The 20,154-nt window shown below is 41.5% G+C and overlaps 1 protein-coding gene across 2 annotated transcripts in view; it reads left to right on the forward strand.

Moving 5' to 3' along the window:
* The window catches only part of MINPP1 (multiple inositol-polyphosphate phosphatase 1), a 119,306-nt gene extending 99,430 nt beyond the window's left edge, over positions 1-19,876 (forward strand). For both annotated transcript variants that reach the window (XM_073548200.1, XM_073548199.1), the window contains exon 6: positions 9,517-19,876. In XM_073548200.1, the coding sequence (XP_073404301.1) occupies positions 9,517-9,916 (400 nt within the window). In that variant the 3' untranslated portion in view covers positions 9,917-19,876. The remainder of the gene's footprint in view (positions 1-9,516) is intronic.
* Positions 19,877-20,154: the final 278 nt, after the last annotated feature.

Below are 20,154 nucleotides of genomic sequence, written 5' to 3' on the forward strand. Positions count from 1 at the left end.
CTGTCAGATAATACTCAGTTTCTTCCTGAAAATGATTGCAAACACATTCTTTGGTATTATCTTCATTTAAATTGTCTTAGATGAAAAAACTCAAAAAGAATTGTCCTAAAGCCAAATTGGATATAATTCCACACCAAACATAAAAAAGAGGGTGGGCAAAAGTATTGGCACTGTTCGAAAAATCATGTGATGCTTCTCTAATTTGTGTAATTATTAGCACCTGTAACTTACCTGTGGCACCTAACAGGTGTTGGCAATAACTAAATCACACTTGCAGCCAGTTGACATGGATTAAAGTTGACTCAACCTGTGTCCTTGTGTGTACCACATTGAGCATGGAGAAAAGAAAGAAGTCCAAAGAACTGTCTGAGGACTTGACAAACCAACTTGTGAGGAAGCATGAGCAATCTCAAGGCTACAAGTTCATCTCCAAGACCTGAATGTTCCTGTGTCTACCGTGCGCAGTGTCATCAAGAAGTTTAAAGCCCATGGCACTGTGGCTAACCTCCCTAGATGTGGACGGAAAAGAAAAATTGACAAGAGATTTCAACGCAAGATTGTGCGGATGTTGGATAAAGAACCTCGACTAACATCCAAACAAGTTCAAGCTGACCTGCAGTCCGAGGGTACAACAGTGTCAACCCATACTATCCGTCGGCATCTGAATGAAAAGGGACTGTATGGTAGGAGAGCCAGGAAGACCCCACTTCTTACCCCGAGACATAAAAAAGCCAGGCTAGAGTTTGCCAAAACTTACCTGAAAAAGCCTGAAACGTTTTGGAAGAATGTTCTCTGGTCAGATGAGGCAAAAGTAGAGCTTTTTGGGCAAAGGCATCAACATAGAGTTTACAGGAGAAAAAAAGAGGCATCCAAAGAAAAGAACACGGTCCCTACAGTCAAACATGGCGGAGGTTCCCTGATGTTTCGGGGTTGCTTTGCTGCCTCTGGCACTGGACTGCTTGACCGTGTGCATGGCATTATGAAGTCTGAAGACTACCCACAAATTTTGCAGCATAATGTAGGGCCCAGTGTGAGAAAGCTGGGTCTCCCTCAGAGGTCATGGGTCTTCCAGCAGGACAATGACCCAAAACAAACTTCAAAAAGCACTAGAAAATGGTTTGCGAGAAAGCACTGGAGACTTCTAAGGTGGCCAGCAATGAGTCCAGACCTGAATCCCATAGAACACCTGTGGAGAGATCTAAAAATGGCAGTTTGGAGAAGGCACCCTTCAAATATCAGGGACCTGGAGCAGTTTGCCAAAGAAGAATGGTCTAAAATTCCAGCAGAGCATTGTAAGAAACTCATTGATGGTTACCGGAAGCGGTTGGTCGCAGTTATTTTGACTAAAGGTTGTGCAACCAAGTATTAGGCTGAGGGTGCCAATAGTTTTGTCTGGCCCATTTTTGGAGTTTTGTGTGAAATGATCAATGTTTTGCTTTTTGCTTCATTCTCTTTTGTGTTTTTTCATTTAAGACAAATTAAATGAATATAATAATACCAAAGAATTTGTTTGCAATCATTTTCAGGAAGAAACTGAGTATTAGCCGAAAGAATTTCAGGGGTGTCAATACTTTTGGCCACAACTGTATTTTGTACTGTATTTTGTACTCCTGGTGCTGTGTTGACTCATTTGATACCTCTCCCTGCTTTTATGGCAATTTTAATATTTGCATTATTGTATTAATAAAGTTTCCATTATTTGTATATGCATTATCTTGCTTTCATGCTTCCCTTTGTTGTTTTAGTATAATGATTTGTAGCAAATAGACAGCACTGGTGGGGACTGCCTGTTTGTTAGGGATTCCCCACGTGTGTTCGGGCCGAACAGCTGCAGGGACTCGAACATAATGTATATGAGCACGCCCAGATGCTCGGATAACGCCCGAGCATGCTCTGATAAGACGTTATCCCAGCACGTACACTCATCACTAGCTACCACCTCTCTGCATGACAGGTGATTACTTGCTAATTTGTCATGTTCCATCTGCTAGGACCCCCATCTATCCCAAGAATCAAGCCCTGCAGAGTTGTGGCCAGGCATGCACATCACCGCTCCATTCATTCTCTATGGGACCGACAAAAAAAATCTGAGCTCCGTACTTGGCTATCTTTGGTAGTCACATGGAGAATTAATTTGTAACTATCGATAAGCAAATTCCAAGCAACATACACAGTTTTTATGATTGGCATGTGTATTTTAGGCAGAGAAATTACAATATACCCCCTACTAAGCACAGGGACTATGGAATATGCTGGTGCTATATAAGCAGCCAGAATAAATAAATATTCCAAGATGGAGCCTGTTATTTGTTATATTTCAGTTGCATTGATCGTCAAAAGCTGAAAACACAAATCAGTAGAAATCTAGGTATTACAGTCCCCATTCAGAGCTAGGAGATAAATCCTCTCCAGTATGCGGTAAGCGTAACATGCACGTTACTTGTGATTTTATGTAAAGTGATCTTCTGTGAGAATAATTCACGTCCTTTGTGAAAGAGTGTAAGCTCCTTATTAGTTGTATTCATAGTATTATAGTTCTTTATGTTTATGCACGAAAAAATGGCAGTGCAACTAATTTATTAAGGGTGATGGGTGTCATAACCCCCTCTGTATTGCTACTCCTCCCCCACTTAAACTTGACATCAGACTTCCCCACACTGTACTTCTTCATGTGATAATTTCATAGACTTTAGAATTGTGTAAATGGTAATAGGGTGGAAAAGACAGAAGGTATTAAGAACAACATGGATCCCTAGGCAGTAAAACATATAATTGTTAATGTAGGCTTCTTAACAAGTATAAGCTCGCTGACTGTGAGGGTAATGATGAACACTAAAGTTGTTTGTCGGGGGGGGGGTATACTGAGCATTTAATCTTAATCTAAAATAGTGCTTATGATGAAGCGCATTGGGCGAAACGTGCAGCGGGCATGATAGCCATCCGGATTCATTTCTTTCTAGCTTTTGATGCTTTTACTTTCTTTACTGTATTATGCTTTATTCTAATTCTAATTGGTAATTTTTCAACCATAACTCAAGTGCAAGCCTGCCAGGACTGGAGCATTTATAGATGGTTAATTTTGACATCTGAGCTAATGTTTTAGATTCAGCTTGGCAAAAGTATTATTAGAGATCCTCTTAATTCTACCCTTTTTTTCAATTATGTGGATTTAAGTTTTTACCTTTTTTATTATCTCCATTATTATATGGAGGATGCTCGGTCACTTTCATGGTCTCTCTTTACAGGGCTTGTTACTCTGAAATAGGTGTTGTGCTACAAAGTCATGAGGCAAGTCTTCTTAGACTCGCCCTCATAAGGGTACATACTCATATGCGATAAAAAAAGGTCCGATTTCCGGACCGAAAAAACTTACAAGTGCCATGCGATTTCTGTGCAATGTTTAAACAGATGACATATGTATGCAATCCGTATGCAATGCGATTTTAACATGAGCTTTTACATACAGCAGTTCTCTGTCCTTTACACATTGTTTTTAAACCAAATATTCTTAAAAACACACATAGATCGATTGATTAAAAGCCGGCAAATGATCTGCCGCATACAGTATAATCAGAGAGTGACAGGATTAAATCAAATAGATATATACACATAGAATAGATGTGTGTGTCTGTGTGTGTGTATATATATATATATATAATTATATTTAATGTAGAAAAAAAGCTGGTAATACATTTGCCGGCTTCAGTAACATCACTGCAGGAGCCGACAGGATAGGAGAGATGGATTACATACAGTAAATCCATATAGAATAGGTATATATATGTTTTAGTGATAAATAAAATTAGTATAGTATGTGTGCAAAACACATTTATTTAATAAAAGATTACTTCACGGAAAACAATGGCAGACAGCTGAGGGCTGATGTTAACAGCCTAGGAAGGGGCCATGGATACTGTTCCCCCCCCCTCCGGCTAAAAACATCAGCTCTCAGCTGCGCCAGAAAAGGCACATCTCTAAAGGGCCTGTCACACTAAGAGGTATCGCTAGCAATATCGCTATAACTTGTGACGTTATAGCGATATTGCTGTGTCTGATACTTACCTACGACCGGCTCCCCCACTGGTTATCGCTGATCGCGCGAGAACGTCCTGGACTGTTTCTCGTCGTCAGCTTCCTGCGGCGCTTCCTGCTGTGATGACGAGCGACGCGTGGAGCCGGGCGGGAGGACGCAGGATCGCCTGGTGTGACAGGTAAGTAGCGACCCCCGTCCCCAGCGATGTCGCTAGTGAGATCTGCCTGTGTGGCAGCTCACTGGCGACCACTTAGCGATGCACCAGCGATCCTGACCGCGTCATATCGCTGGTCGGGATCGCTGGTGCATCGCTAAGTGTGACAGTACCTTAAGATGCGCCAATTCTGGCACATAGCCTTGCTCTTCCCACTGCCCTGTAGCGGTGGCATGTGGGGTAATAGTGGGGGGGTTAATGTCACCTTTGTGACATCAAGCCCCGAGGTTAGTAATGGAGAGGCATCAATAAGATGCCCCTATTATTAACCCCATATAGTCAAATTGTAAAGAAAACACAGACGCCCAGTAAAAAAAACCTTTAATTGAAATAGCCACAAACTCCTTTATTATTCTTAATTAAACCATACTTACAAACACACCTAATCCATGCGACGCCCTCAATCTCCTGTAATCAAAATAAAATAAAGCAACAATATACCATATCTGTCCGTCGTTGAGTCCCACGCCGTAATCCATATCTGGGGGATACACATTTTTCAACCTGTTCGGTGCTAAGATAATGTGTGTGTGTATTTTATGTGTATATATCTATTCTAACCTGTGTGATTTTACTGTACGCCGCATATGAATTGCCGGCTTTTCTAAGGACACCAGCGCGTAATAATTGGACAGCACTCGCATGGTATGAGTGTTGTGTGTTTTTTTTCTCTCACCCATTGACTTGCATTGGCGAGTTTCGTCCGAGATATGCAGCAATACGCAGCATGATGTGATTTTTTTTTTCTCAGTCCGATTTCAGCTGAGAAAAAAAATCGCAGATGAGATGTCACCCCTTCAATAACATTGGTCTGAGTGCATTCTGATTTTTTTATCGGATTGCACTTGTCCGTATTTCTCGCAAATGAGTTTGATCCCAAAAGGGGATAATAGGGGAAAAAGGCATAAAAAAAACACAAAACATTTAACACGTAAAAACAAAATGTACATCTTCAGTCTTGAAGAATAAATTGTAGCAAATACCAGACTATAGTGTATTTGGATCTAGTACATGCGACTGCTTTATTTGGTTTTATTGCTTAAGATTCCATACTGACCAATAAACTTCATATTTACGAAGTTTGTCCTCTGATATTGATTATTCTTCCAAAATGTTGACGTTGTAGCTTTTTGTTAGAGTTCTTCGAATGGGCACATTTTAAAGATGTATTAACAGAAGCATACAGTCTAGATCACGCGAAGTCATTATTGCCCTCTACTCCTCTTTGGTCAGACCTCATCTGGAATATTGTGTCCAGTTTTGGGAACCACATTTTAAAAAAGACATCAACAAACTGGAGCAAGTTCAGAAAAGAGCGACCAGAATTGTGACGGGTCTGCAAACCCTGTCTTATGAGGAAAGGTTGCAGGATTTAGGAATGTTTAGCTTGCAGAAGAGAAGACTGAGAGGAGACTTAATAGCTGTCTACAAATATCTCAAGGGCTGTCACATTGCAGAAGGATCATCTTTATTCTCATTTGCACAAGGAAAGACTAGAAGCAATGGACTGAAACTGAATGGGAGGAGACACAGATTAGATATCAGAAGAAAACTTTTTGACAGAGTGATCAACGAGTGGAACAGGCTGCCATGAGAGGTGTTGAGTTCTCCTTCCATGGAAGTCTTCAAACAGAGGCTGGACAGACATCTGACTGGGATGATTTAGCGAATTCTGCTTTGAGCAGGGGGTTGGACCAGATGACCCAGGAGGTTCCTGCCAACTCTACGTTTCTATTATTCTATCTATGATTCTGCGATTTCTAACAGATGGCAATAGTCCATCGGGTATCAAAATGTCTGTGGGAGACGGTTGTGTGTAGTTTGAGTCCTACTATGTCAGCATTGAGCAAAGCCGACCATGAGAACAGTTGGATAGTTGTTTTAGTTGATGAGGCGCTTAGCACTTTTACCAGTGAGACTAAATCCCCCCATACACATTAGATGACCGTTGACTAACAATGGTTCGTTTGGCCGGCAGCTATATTGACTTTTCATGTACACAAACGTGCATGGCCAAGTGCTCCTGTGTTCTTCTCCATGAGAGAGCTGCTGGTAGACATGTCTAGTGGTGGCTTATTTTGAAGAGAACAAAAGGATCGGCGGTCCAAAAAGGGACATGGCAAATCCATAACTTCTATAACCATTGTCTTGTGGGTCCCATACACATTGGACTGAGCGCTAAAACTGTTGTTATAGGTGTCTTCATCCGACATCCATCTGTGTATGGAGTTTCAGAAGGGGTACAAGCTAAGTATGAATCCAAGTATGAGCTAAGGTACGAGCCTCTCCACATTTAGAGAAAGCTACAGTTGTGGCCAAAAGTATTGACACCCCTGCAATTCTGTCAGATAATACTCAGTTTCTTCCTGAAAATGATTGCAAACACAAATTCTTTGGTATTATTATCTTCATTTAATTTGTCTTAAATGAAAAAACACAAAAGAGAATGAAGCAAAAAGCAAAACATTGATCATTTCACACAAAACTCCAAAAATGGGCCAGACAAAAGTATTGGCACCCTCAGCCTAATACTTGGTTGCACAACCTTTAGCCAAAATAACTGCGACCAACCGATTCCAGTAACCACAATGCTCTGCTGGAATTTTAGACCATTCTTCTTTGGCAAACTGCTCCAGGTCCCTGATATTTGAAGGGTGCCTTCTCCAAACTGCCATTTTTAGATCTCTCCACAGGTGTTCTATGGGATTCAGGTCTGGACTCATTGCTGGCCACCTTAGAAGTCTCCAGTGCTTTCTCTCAAACCATTTTCTAGTGCTTTTTGAAGTGTGTTTTGGGTCATTGTCCTGCTGGCAGACCCATGACCTCTGAGGGAGACCCAGCTTTCTCACACTGGGCCCTACATTATGCTGCAAAATTTGTTGGTAGTCTTCAGACTTCATAATGCCATGCACACGGTCAAGCAGTCCAGTGCCAGAGGCAGTAAAGCAACCCCAAAACATCAGGGAACCTCCACCATGTTTGACTGTAAGGACCGTGTTCTTTTCCTTGAATGCCTCTTTTTTTTCTCCTGTAAACTCTATGTTGATGCCTTTGCCCAAAAAGCTCTACTTTTGTCTCATCTGACCAGAGAACATTCTTCCAAAACGTTTTAGGCTTTTTCAGGTAAGTTTTGGCAAACTCCAGCCTGGCTTTTTTATGTCTCGGAGTAAGAAGTGGAGTCTTCCTGGGTCTCCTACCATACAGTCCCTTTTCATTCAGACGCTGACGGATAGTACGGGTTGACACTGTTGTACCCTCGGACTGCAGGGCAGCTTGAACTTGTTTGGATGTTATTCGAGGTTCTTTATCCAACATCCGCACAATATTGCGTTGAAATCTCTTGTCAAGTTTTCTTTTCCGTCCACATCTAGGGAGGTTAGCCACAGTGCCATGGGCTTTAAACTTCTTGATGACACTGCGCACGGTAGACACAGGAACATTCAGGTCTTTGGAGATGGACTTGTAGCCTTGAGATTGCTCATGCTTCCTCACAATTGGGTTTCTCAAGTCCTCAGACAGTTCTTTGGTCTTCTTTCTTTTCTCCATGCTCAATGTGTAACACACAAGGACACAGGACAGAGGTTGAGTCAACTTTAATCCATGTCAACTGGCTGCAAGTGTGATTTAGTTATTGCCAACGCCTGTTAGGTGCCACAGGTAAGTTACAGGTGCTGTTAATTACACAAATTAGAGAAGCATCACATGATTTTTCGAACAGTGCCAATACTTTTGTCCACCCTCTTTTTTATGTTTGGTGTGGAATTATATCCAATTTGCCTTTAGGACAATTCTTTTTGTTTTTTCATTTAAGACAAATTAAATGAAGATAATAATACCAAAGAATTTGTGTTTGCAATCATTTTCAGGAAGAAACTGAGTATTATCTGACAGAATTGCAGGGGTGTCAATACTTTTGGCCACAACTGTATGTGAGCATGAGACGAGGCAACATATTGTGATGGTCCTGTTTGACGGGTACAGGTCTGTAGGAGAAAGATCATCATGCTAATAACCTGATTATTTATGTTCATTCTTTGAGGAAATCTGTCACTTTAGGATCACTAAACTAATTACATTTGTAGATAGGTTGGAAAATGACAAGTGCATACATCATTTTATCAGCGACAGAAATTCTGGATACTAAAGTATTTTTCGGACTATAAGACGCACCGGACCATAAGACGCACCCCAATTTTCAGAAGGAAAATAGGGAAAAAAATAATAATGTGTCAAATGGGGGTTCGTCTTACAGTCCGAATTCAGCTTACCTGGGAAGGGTTCCGGCACAGGTGGAGGAGTGGTCACAGGGGTCATTCAGTGGTCCAGGCTGGTGCGGTGGCGCTGTGCTAGGGCAGCTGGGCTGTGCTGGGGCAGCTGGGCTGTTCTGGGGCGGCTGGGCTGGGGCAGCTGGGCTGTGCTGGGCTGGGGCAGCTGTGCTGGGCTGGGGCAGGTGGGCTCTGTGGGGTGAGGGTGGCGGCGGGCTGTGCTCCAGTGCAGGGGAGGCGGCTCCCCCGGCATTTCCTCGAAGCCCGGAGGCCCCCGCACATCCGTTGCTGGCTGCCGCCATGTTGCGGTGGCCTCCGGAAATATGGCCGCCGGGAAGATGGCCACCGGTCCAGGGACGGCGCATGCGCAGGTTCAGATGTCGTCCCGAGATCTCGGGAGACGAGATTCAAATCTCGGCAACGAGACGCACCCCCCAATTTTGGGGGGAGAAAAGTGCGTGTTATGATCCGAAAAATACGGTAGATTTTTTTATGTAAAGGAGATTGAAAGTTCATCAAGGGAAAGGCCGATTCCAGACTACTGCATCGAATATTTGCATTATTTGCTCACTATACTGTCTAGTGATGATTTGGTCAATGTAAGTCAATTTTGGGCTAGAATGGTGTGCTCTTTTTTACTACCTGACCCTATTGTCACCCTAAGGCCTGTTTCACACTTCCGTTTTTGTGTCCGCCAAACGGATCCGTTTCCGTTTTTTTGACGGAAACTGATGCAAACGGATCCGTTTTTTTAAAAACGGATCCGTTTTTTTGACGGATCCGCGGTAACCGTAATGGAAGTCTATGGGACAAAAAAAACGGATCCTGCAAAAAATGGCGGATCCGTTTTTTTACGGAAAACAACGGATTTTGACGGATTTGAAAAAACGGAAGTGTGAAACAGGCCTTAGGCTCTTTATGGGATCCCTGATTTTGCATGTAAAATAATTGCTTGACTGAAAATTACTATATATATATTTTTTTTATGATTTTGTACATTTCAGATCTCAGCAAATCTCCACTCCTGTAGTTATGCAGTTTGGACATGCGGAGACTCTTTTGCCATTGTTGGCTCTAATGGGACTGTTTAAGGATGAGAAACCTTTGATGGCCAACAACTTCTCCACACGCCTGGAGCAGAAGTTTCGCAGCGGCAGAATCGTGCCTTATGCTTCCAACCTGGTGTTTGTCTTGTACCATTGTGACTTTGCAGAGAATCCTGGAGAAGAGTACCAAGTTCAGATGCTGCTTAATGAGAATCTTCTTCCTTTTCCCCATTCTCAAGAGTCTGTCTGTGTTTTTGAGGATTTGAAGAAGCAGTACAGCCACCTTCTTAATAGATGCCATGTAAAAGACGAATGTCAACTTACAAACTTAATTCATACCTCTGAGGATGAGCTGTGAGGTAATGATTAAGGTGGGCTTCTTAGCTTTTGGGGAAGCAATAAACCCAAAAGTAGGATTTGTAGTCCACCAGCTGCTGATAGGCAATGGGTACTGTTCTTCAGCTTTAATGGTAGTTTCCTTTGTATCATCAATGATTTGTGTTTTTTCCATCTCGGGTGACATGGTTAACCATGACCTTGAGTGGGCTGGTATGCATTCAGTATTATGACAATGTGACAATAATTGCTGTGTAATTATGGTGCTCTGTGGGAGGTTATGTGCAATATTTAGAGAGAGCATTTCTTTTTTTTTTTTTGCTTGTTTTCCAAATCTATTTTATTTACCGGTATATGGATTTTATGGTGTGATATTTTAAAAAAATTTTTTTTTAGCTCAATAATTTGCTTTTCCATTGTTCCAAGATGTAGCTGACATTAAATATGGACCTGGCAGTAGAAAGGAAAGGCACACTTCCTCTATAATAGACCATTGCAATTGGTCGATGGAGGACCAGCCATTCTTAGATTCACTATCACTACAACTAGGAGAAGCTTATTCTTTGGGCTCCATTCTCTGCAGCTTTCAGGTTTAAATTATGAGATTAGTCCATGTATGAAGAATACGTGACTATAGATTTGAGTAGATAAGAACCTTCTGTGGATGGTAACAGTCAAGATAGGAATTGTAGCCTGAATGAGAGTAATTTTTCTAGTATACTACGTTATTCATGAACTTTCAGGAGATTGTTTGGTTCTGGAATTGTTATTTTGCTCAATGGACTTTGCATATTTCTCCAAAATGTAAGGCAACTAAACTGACCCATTCCCTGCACTGTGATTCCTTTCTATGAGCAACTGACATAAAGATCTACCCTGTATATAAGCAGCAGTGTAGTCGAGGGATGCAATGGATGCATAAGAGATGCAGTGAATCAGTGTGGCTGCAGAGATGCTGTTGTGGGGCATAATAATTAAAAAAACTTACATAAGGCAGACTGATCCCCCAGGAAATCTTTATATTTGTAGTATACAATTGTGTGAAAATTTTTGTTGCCCCCTTCCTGATTTCCTATTCTTTTGCATGTTTGTCACACTTAAATATTTCAGATCACCAAGCAAATTTAAATTTTACACAAAGATAACACAAGTAAACACAAAATGCAGTTTTTAAATAAATGTCTTTATTATTAAGGGAAAAAGAAATCCAAACCCACAGGGCCCTGTGTGAAAAAGGGATTGATTGCTCCTCCCATAAATAGTCTCTGGTTTATCACATCTTTGGGAAGCTGAGTTCAAATTCCCTAGCTTCACTCAGGCCTGATTACTGCTACACCTGTTCTCAATTAAGAAATCACTTAAATAGGACCTGTCTGACGAGGTGAAGTAGACATCATGAGGGATCCAAAGAAATTCTGGAACAAATGAGAAACAAAGTAATTGAGATCTATGAGTCCGGAAAAGGTTATGAAGCCACTTCTAAAGCTTTGAGACGTCAGCAAACCACAGTGAGAGCCATTATCCACAAATGGCTAAAACATGGAACATTGGTGAACCTTCCCAGGAGTAGCTGTCCGACAAAAATTACCCCAAAAACGCAGTGTCGACTCATCGAAGAGGTCACAAAAACACTCAAAACAGCATCCAAAGAACTGCAGGCCTCACTTGCCTCAATTAATGTCAGTGTTCATAACTCCACCATTAGAGACTGGTCAAAAATGTCCTTCATAGCAGAGTTCCAAGACAAAAACTACTGCTGAGCAATAAGAACATTAAAGTCTTGTCTACATTTTCCCACAAAACATCTTGATGATCCTCAAGACTTTTGGGAGAATACTATGTGGACTGACGAGACAAAAGTTGGAAGTTTTGGAAAGCATATGTCCTATTACATCTGGCGTAGAAGTAACACAGCATTTCATAAAAGGAACATCATACCAACATTAAAATATGGTGGTGGTAGTGTGATGGTCTGGGGCTGTTTTGGTGCTTCAGGACCTGGAAGACTTGCTGTAGTAAATGGAACCATGAACTCTGCTGTCTACCAAAACATCTTGAAGAAGAACGTCAGGCCATCTGTTCGTGACCTCAAGCTGAAGCGTACTTGGATTATGCAGCAGGTCAAAGATCCAAAACACACTAGTAAGTCCACGTCTCATTACCTTAAGAAAGGCAAAATTAAGACTTTGGAGTGGCCTAGTCAAAGTCCTGACCTTAATCCTATAGAGATGCTGTAGCATGACCTTAAAAAGGCGGTTTATGCTCAGAAATCCTCCAATGTGGCTGAATTACAACAATTCTGTAAAGGTGAGTGGGCCAAAATTCCTCCAGAGTATTGTAAAAGACTCATTCCCAGTTATCGCTAATGCTTGATTGCAGTTGTAGCTTCTAAGGGTGGCCCAACCAGTTACTAGGTTTAGGGGGCAATCACTTTTTAACACATGACCCTGTATGTTTGGATTTATTTTTCCCCTTAATAATAAAGACCTTCATTTAAAAACTGCATTTTGTGTTCACTTGTTTGTTGGGTCTGTTTAAGTTCAAGTCTGAGATTTTCATGCTTTCTCAAGATGTAATTATCAACGACTAGGTATTGTACTAACTTGGATAGTTGTTGAGACATCTGCAAGACTGTTGAGTAGCCCAGGGTTGTGTGTCTTAAACTTGCCATAAATTTACAGGGAATCTGGCAGCAGGTTTTTGCTATGTCTGAGAGCAGCATGAAGTAGGAGCAGAGACCCTGTGTTAGGCACTTGTCTTGAATCCAGACTTTGTTTCCCTCACTACGGTCAGCTAAACTTTTCTTGTGCTCCACTTTACAGATGATCCCATATGATCATCTGTCTGGACCTATGTAAGGCTCACCGAGTTACACACTTGTCTTCATATTTAGACTTTTAGTTTGTCTGTGTAGCGCTATCCTGTCTGCCTGCAGCTTCCAGTACATCAGTTACCTGTCTGCCTGTGGCTTCCAGTACTTCAGCTACCTGTCTACCTGCAGCTACCGGTCTGCCTGTGGATTGCAGTACCTCATCTCCGTGTCTGCCTGAAGCTTCCAATACCTCAGCTACCTGTCTGCCTGTGGCTTCCAGTACCTCAGCTACCTGTCTGCCTGTGGCTTCCAGTACCTCAGCTACCTGTCTGCCTGCGGTTTCCAGTACCTCAACTACCTGTCTGACTGTGGCTTCCTTTACTTCAGTTACCTGTCTGCCTGCAGCTCCCAGTACCTCAGCAACCTGTCTGCCTACGGCTTCCAGCAAGTCACCTGTCTGTCAGCCTAAGTCTCCGAGTACCTCAGCTACCTGTCTGTCTGCAGTTTCTATCACCTCAGCTGCCTGTCTTCCTGCAGCTTCCAGTACCTCGGCTACCTTTCTGCCTGTGGCTTCCTTTACTTCAGCTACCTTCCAGTACCTTAGCTCCCTGTCTTCTTGTGACTTTCAGTACCTCAGCTCCCTGTCTGCCAGTGACTTTCAGTACCTCAGCTTACTGTCTGCCTGCAACTTTCAGTACCTCATCTCCCTGTCTGCCTGTGACTTCCAGTACCTCAGCTTACTGTCTGCCTGCAACTTTCAGTACCTCATCTCCCTGTCTGCCTGTGACTTCCAGTACCTCAGCTACCTGTCTGCCTGCAACTTCCAATACCTCATCTACCTGTCTGCCTGTGACTTCCAGTACCTCAGCTACCTGCGTGCCTCACCCATCTTCTGCTACATCAACACTTATGGCCCGTGTGCCCACCCAGACTGTGGACGTGGAGGATCCACCTCACCAAGTGAGCTTAACACCCTGATTCCAGTGATGTGTAATTTACTGAGCTGCTTCCTGTCATTTTAATAAATTCATTGTTTTTAGCAGTAGGAGATTATCTTTAGAGGACTAGTACACATGTTGCCCTCCATATTCATGAGCTCTGTATAAATCAGCCCAGACCTCTGATTAGCAACTTTCTGCTTATGCACGGTGTACACAGAAATCTGCCAGTCAGTGGTGTGGGCGGGGTTATAGAGGGCTCGGCATCCGGAGAACTGATAGATCTGCAGCAGAGAAAACTGACTTTTTTCAAAACTGCATTAAGCAGCTCAGTAAGTGACACGTCACAGGAATCAAGGTTTCTGTCTCTACATCATGCTGGTCTCAGATGGGTTAACAAATATCTGGTGACAGACTTTGACAGATCAAGGATGGGCAAAGTGACAAATGATCAGTCGTAAATGGCCAGTCAAGCCATAAGTCTGTAATGCCCGTAGCCGAAGACTGAGAAACATCCAACATAATCATTGCTTTTTCAGCAAATGGCCATTGGTCACTGGCATTTGAAAACTGTTGACTGGGTGAACTGGTCAAAATTAATCATTTTGGTCACGTTTGTATGGCCAATGCTGGAAAATATGCAGTGATCACAATTCCTGTGTTTTCTATGTGAAAAGATCAGCAAATTCAAGATAAAAAAGTGTATATATCCAGAAGACCTCATTATATCACCTCTAATGGCAGACCAAGAATTGGGCCTGACATGAAGGTTATAACATTTCCTACACTCAGGTAATTTTTATTTTTTTCCCAGACAGTCCCATTTATCATTCCATTCAACAGGTGTGAGAATTATAATGTAAAAATCTGTGCAAAATACATACCGTTCTGTTATTTGCTGTTACATTATAAGAAAATGAACTTCCTTCAAGATATTGTAGATGTCCTGGTTATAACGTTTTTTTTTGTCACTGTAACTTTTTAGAACAATTGAAACTATTGGACCAAATCATACACGCAACACAAAATATTACAGATTGTCCAGCTGGAAGGCGCAAAACCATAGTCACACTACCGTCTGTGAGCAAACGCCTGGCCACATACTGTATTTTACACAATATTTTATTTGCTAAGTTTGTGTTATGGAACGTTTAAATATAAGGACCTATGTATTCCAGCTAATGAGATTTACCGTATATCATTGTTTCGCAAGAAACAAATGTATCATTGCCTTTAAGAGTAACTAATTTTTTTAATTTAATTATTGATCAGGCTTTGCAAAGTTATAAATCGTTATAATGTACTCCAATAGTTTATCTCACTTCCTATTCCCTGAAACTCCTTTCTGAAAGGGCTGTTTTATCTGCCTTTTTAATGCACTTAGTGTAGATGTTTGAACTCCAAGTCTAGTAAATAACCATACACCACTGTGCGCTTCTCTCCTTCCCTCCTCCATGCTCAAACGTCATTTACAAACTCTCTCCTTGCCTGAGCATGGGGGAGGAGAGCAGAAGTACAGATATTTGCTTGACCTGCTGTTGAAATCAGCTACTCGACGTGCATGAACAAGGCAGCTAAAACTGCACTTTCAGCATGGAGTTTTAACAACCGCCGATACGCCTTTTAACGGCAGCAGTTAAGGGTTCGCCGCTTTTTAACGGCACTGAGGAATAAGGGTATAGTGCCCCCAGAGTCGCAATATCTCTGGGGTCTCGGCTACCTGGGGCAGCCAAGACCCCAGAGAACATGATTCGGGTCAGGTTTTACCGACCCCAGTGTTGTGATCGCCGTTAACGGTATAACGGCGGCCGCAAAAAAGTCTGATTTACCATTTAGTTTCTCTCTCCTCTGATGTGATCGCAGAGGAGAAAGAAATGGGGTCCCCCTATCCCCCCCCACTCGTTACCTCCTTTGTCCCTGCAATCCCCCGTGTAGTCCCCCGGGCCGCAGGTGTCTTCTTTTGGGAGAAAATGGCGGGTGGAAGCGCTGTGCACCTGCAGAGATCTGCCGGCCTGCACTCGGCAACATTAGGAAATTTTTCATATTGGTTCATTTTGATCACCGTGATAGATCCTATCACGGTGATCAATACAAAAAAAATAGTAAATCAAACCCCCCTTTATTACACCCTTAGTTGGGTAAATATAATAAAGTAAAAAAATATATTTCCATTTTCCCATTAGGGTTGGGGCTAAAGTTAGTGTTAGGATTGGGGCTAAGGTTAGGGTTAGAGTTGAGGCTAAAGTTGGGGTTGGGGCTAGGGTTTGGATTAGGGGTGTGTTAGGGTTAGGTTTGTGGTTAGGGTTATGGTTAGGGTTGGGATTAGGGTTGAAGTTAGAATTGGAAGGTTTCCACAAACGCGACATGGTGCCACCATTGATTCCAGCCAATTTTGCGTGGCTTTTCCCCACATATGAGGTATCGGTGTACTCAGGAGAAATTGCACAACAAATTTTGAGGTCAATTTTCTCCTGATACCCTTGTGAAAATAAAAAAAAATTGGTTTCAAAGTAAATTTTTTGTTAAAAAGTAAAAAAAAATGTTTCCTTCCACATTGCTTTAGTTCTCGTGAAGCACCTGAACGGTTAATAAACTTATTGAATGTTTTTTTTGTGCACCTTGAGGGGTGCAGTTTTTAGAATGGTGTCACTTTTGGGTATTTTCTGTTATACTGACCCCCCCCCCCCTCAAACTCACTTCAAATGTGAGGTGGTCCCCAAAAAAATAAAATGGTTTTGTAAATTTTTTTGGAAAAATAAGAAATCGCTGGTCAACTTTTAATCCTTATAACGTCCTAACAAAAAAAAGTATTGTTTCCAACATTGTGCTGATGTAAAGTAGACATGTGGGAAATGTTACTCATTAACTATTTTGTGTGACATCTCTCTCTGATTTAAGAGTACAAAAGTAAAATTTTGAAAATTGCAACGTTTTTTAAAATTTTTTGCCAAATTTCCGTTTTTTTCATAAACACAAGTCATATTGAAGAAATTTTACCACTAACAATGAAGTACAATATGTCACGAAAAAAACAATCTCAGAATCAGTGGGATCTGCTGAAGCGTTCCAGAGTTATAACCACATAAAGTGACAGTGGGTCAGAATAGTAAAAATTTGCCCGGTCAGTACCAAATTGGCTCTGTTACTAAGGGGTTACAAAAGGTTGCAAAATAAGGTAATTGAGTCCAGCAACTGATCAATATTTGAATAAAAAAATAAACATTTACCGTATTTACTCTTTCAACATTTTGCTCAGCTAAGATTATGTTTTTAGTCAAAATGGTTAACTGTCTGTAACACAATTTAAGCAGGACCTCTCCGCTCTAATGGTCCGGTCAGGTCTTGTATTCCATATAAAATAATAATGCATCTTAGAGCTTTGTGATATGCAGTTCTTCTTATTCCCCCCTAGATAATGCCTTCTGTGCCCCTATCTGACACGGCCAGCATTTATTAAACAGCCCAAGAGTATTAACGTATGCCACTGACAAGGGGAATAGTAGCAGTAAATTGTCAATTTAAGGCCCCGTTACACGCAACAATATTGTGAACGATATCGCTGCAATGTCACCAGTTTGGTGACGTTGCAGCGATGTCGAAACGACATCGTTGCATGTTACATGTAGCAACGATCAGTTGGCTGATCGTTAATCATTGCCTAATGGACTGGGCCATAAATCTATCATTGGTCTCCCGCTGGGCAGCACACATCGCTGCGTGTGACAGCAAGAGACCAACGATCAGCGACGCTGGGAGCTGGTATCCAGGGTAAACAGCGGGTAGCGAAGAGCCGCGTGGTGCTTAGTTACCCGCTGTTTACCCTGGATACCAGCTTGCTCGCTGGTCCTGATCGCTGGTGCGTCTGTCTATGTGACAGTTCACCAGCGATCAGCTATGTCCCAGCGATCCCATCCATGTCAGATCGTTGGTGGGATCGCTGTGACATTGAAGTTTGTAACGGGGCCTTAAGTCCACATTTCCAGGGTGAGTAACAAAGGTAAGCTGGGAATTTTACAAAGTTTCTGTAGGAGAGCTGACAAGTTCTCTTTGATAGAAATGGAGGGCGCAGCACTCTTTTTCATTCTCCCCTTCCTCTGAATCTAGTTTATCTGAGCAGTTTTGGTTCTTTATGGGGAACAATCGAGTATAAAAAAGCAGTTTGCAATATTTTGTAGTGTTACTTTTCTGTGAGGTTTTATAGATAAGTTGTGCTGTCATATTGCCACTTTGTGTTGTGTGTATGACTGCAATGTGATTTTTTTTTTTCCTATATAGTTTGATGAGGTGATTAGGAAAGTATTCAGGCCCATGCTTAAAGCAGTATATTTGGCTGGAGTGTTTCATTTCTGTATTTATCCACGATTCTTCCTAGACATATAACCGAGGAGTGATTATGTTATTGTCCATTTACACTGCAAGGTTATCATAAACAAGGGATCCTAGGAACGGTCACGTCATGTCGATAATCTTGCAGTCTGAACAGAACGAGCGAAAACATTCATTCGTCAGCTGCAATGATTTTTTGAGCAGCACCAAAGATCATCGTTCTCAGCGGCACATCCCGTGTAAACAGGTGTTGCCGAGAACAATGCAGTCTATGTGCACAGATCAATCTTTTTATTGTTTTTTTTTAAACACAATAAAAATTATTAACATTAGCAACCATTTAAGTAAATAAGTATCATCAAAGTCCACTGAAGCAAATACAATGTCTGACTTTATTATGTAGTTACGTAGAAAGAATTAACAGCAATTAAAAAATCCTATCCATACATGCAAGCACTCCTCCTCCCATCAAAGTTTTTGCCCCTTTAATATATTGCAGTCATCCTATTATATAGCACTGTGTACTTACAATTGCTCATTTCATCTTTCTACCCAGCTAATTCTTCTGTTTTCCATTAGGTCTATGACATCACGTGATTAAATCTGACTAGCTGCATCCTTCTCAGTTCTGTGTAGAAATAGGTGGTCAGTTTTCTCTGCACAAGTCAGGAGTCACTGCAAAGTCTATGGCAGGGGGAAGAGGGAACAGCTGGGTCAGGAGTTGAAGAGGGGAATAAGTCATACAGGGACAGGAGACTTCCTGTTTCTGCATAGATAAGAGAAGAATTAGCTGAGTAGAAAGACAAAATGAGCAATTGTAAGTACACAGTGCTGTATAATATGACTGCAATATATGAAAAGGATAAAATATTTGATGGGAGGAGGAGGAGTGCTTCTTTAAGTATCACCTTCTGCAGACATGTGATGGAAACATGGAAGGCTCTGCTAGGAATCCTATTGGGCAGTGTCTGTTATTGCTTTTCACCTCATGCACGGATCAATCTATTACAGACAGTTCAGTGCACATCTGAATCCAATTTGGCCTGTGTAAACATGCTAATAATTGACCAGTGACCGACAAGCATTTAACACTGAGCATTACATGGGGTTAACTCTTTAGATTACAGTACTGAGGAAGCAATGCCCGCTATCAACACTTTGGATAATATGCAAGGTTGAGGTAGAGCATGCGCACTTCTGCTCCCATCTTGAGATCATTGGGGTCCCAGCAGTTGGGCCCCCAATGATCATCAAGGCTAAGTTTACATATGTATATTTCTTGCAAAATATTCTGTGACTACAAACTTTGTTGAATGAATCTGAGAGGTTATATCTGCTGAATGTGCAAAGTAGAAAGTAATAGACAAGATATAGACAGCAATTGCCACTAGTGCCGTGACCTGGATATTTTGTAGATAACAAAAAAATGGAAAAATCCCAACACTCTTTTGCATGGAATTTTAAGACTTTATTCTAAAGATCCTTTAAAACTTGTTGTGATTCACAGGGTATAGTCCATAGGACCACTAAGGCTACATATTTCGATAGTTGTTGGTTCTACTTTCCAGTACATGGATTTCTGCAATGCTAAATGAGATAAAGCAGAAATGTCTGCAATAAATCAGCTGCGTGTGAACATAGCCAGAAAGGTAAGCAAGCATGTGGTTTGGTTGCTCTGTGTAATGACACACACTTCTTCTGTGCAATAGCTTTTATTTATGAGCTACAATATTACCAAGTGTATTGTTAACATGGATCAATATTGTGTAATTAAAATAAAAAACTGACTATATGAAAACAATGCTTTAAAGTACAAGAAGGTAAAATCTTGTTTTTATTGGGGTGAGACGATATTTTTTTGTGTGTGATTCTTATTTTCTGAAATGAATAAATATAATCAATAATTTGTCCCGTTTTTAATTATCTTCAGATTAAACTGTTTATAAAAAAAATACCAAGAAGCGTTGATGTTGCTTTGTGCACTAGGTTTACGGTCATGGTGGAACATGAAGGGTCTATTCCACAAAATGCCCCCTTTTATTTACAATAAGCTCTGGAAGCAGATTCTCAGGAAGATCACTGCCCTGCCCATAGAGCTTAAAGGGCCTGTCACACTAAGCGATATCGCTAGCAATATCGCTATAACGTCACTGGTTTTTATGACGTTATAGCGATATTGCTAGC

Source organism: Dendrobates tinctorius, unplaced genomic scaffold, assembly GCF_039654945.1.
Source record: "Dendrobates tinctorius isolate UK_male_01 unplaced genomic scaffold, ASM3965494v1 ptg000156l, whole genome shotgun sequence".
In the NCBI taxonomy this organism is placed as follows: domain Eukaryota; kingdom Metazoa; phylum Chordata; class Amphibia; order Anura; family Dendrobatidae; genus Dendrobates; species Dendrobates tinctorius.